Source organism: Orycteropus afer, unplaced genomic scaffold (assembly GCF_000298275.1).
Source record: "Orycteropus afer afer isolate SDZICR_OR568_19922 unplaced genomic scaffold, OryAfe1.0 scaffold00330, whole genome shotgun sequence".
Classification (NCBI taxonomy): domain Eukaryota; kingdom Metazoa; phylum Chordata; class Mammalia; order Tubulidentata; family Orycteropodidae; genus Orycteropus; species Orycteropus afer.
The window spans coordinates 470,774-471,894 of NW_006921917.1; the positions used below are offsets into that span (position 1 = coordinate 470,774).

The window sequence follows — 1,121 nt, forward strand, 5'->3', positions numbered from 1 at the left end:
TATCCTGCCACTACTCCTCCTTATTATTAATAACCAAATTTTCTACTTCACTGAGAAAATAGAAACCATCAGACAAGAACTTCTCAGTGCCCAGCCTCCCTCCCTAGCTTCCTCACATCGTATCTATCTGCCTCCGTGACCCCATCAGTATAGAACAGTAACATCTTTCCCACCTCCCACCCAGACATCAAAACTCTGTGCTCTGAATCTCATCACCATGCTTGCTTCATCAGTTTTTCTTTCCTGCCCCCAGCTTCAATCACTTCCATAACACTGTCTCCCTCTAATGAGCATTTAATCTTTCCCATATTAAAAATACCACAAAGTCTCTGGGGATCTCTTACCACTATCCAATTACTACCCCCTTTTCACTTCCTCAAATTTCACCAACTCCTACCACCTTCTCTTTATTGCTAAATCCAATGGATATGTTTCCATTTATCAGTTTATCTCAGGAGCCTTTGATATGCTGACCACTCCCCCTTTCACTGAAATGCCTCTCCTCTTGGTTGCTGTGTCAACACACCCTCTTGGTGTCTTTTCAGCCTTCTTTATAGGCACCTCTCTCTCTGAATGACCCTGAAATGTTGGTTTTCCTCGGGATTTGACACTCTGACTTCTCTTCCAACACATTCTTCTTAGGCAACCCCATTCACAAGCCTGACTCCCATTATCATCCAGGCTGTTGATCTGACCCCTCAGACTGACATCTCTAGCACAGATCGCTCCCCTAAGCTCCAACTCCATGTAGTCAATAGCCCCACTTAGACGAACCAGACATACTCATCATGTCCTAAACCAAACTCATTCTCTTCCATTCAAACCTGTTCTTCTTCCCATGTGTCCCATGTCAGGTGATACCTGATCAGTCACTCAGCTGCCTATGGTTACAAACTAGATTATCATCCTCAAGTCCCCCTTCTCTCTTGGGTACATAGATCACCAAGTCCCGGTAAGTCTCCCTTAAGCCAAACAGCACTTAAATTCATCCACTTCTCTCTGGGCTCATAACCACTAACTCTACCTGAAGTCACCATCATCTCTTTCCTAGATTACTCACTCAACAGTCTCTTAACTGCATTTCCTGCTATGACTTTTCCCCCAACTCATTTTTCACACTG

At 44.2% G+C, this 1,121-nt stretch overlaps 1 protein-coding gene across 1 annotated transcript in view; it reads right to left on the bottom strand.

The window, feature by feature from the left end:
- MYH10 (myosin heavy chain 10) overlaps window positions 1-1,121 on the bottom strand; it is a 159,394-nt gene that overhangs the window by 127,444 nt on the left and 30,829 nt on the right. The window contains 1 exon segment of the mRNA XM_042782460.1: window positions 562-567. Within this exon segment, the coding sequence (XP_042638394.1) occupies window positions 562-567 (6 nt within the window).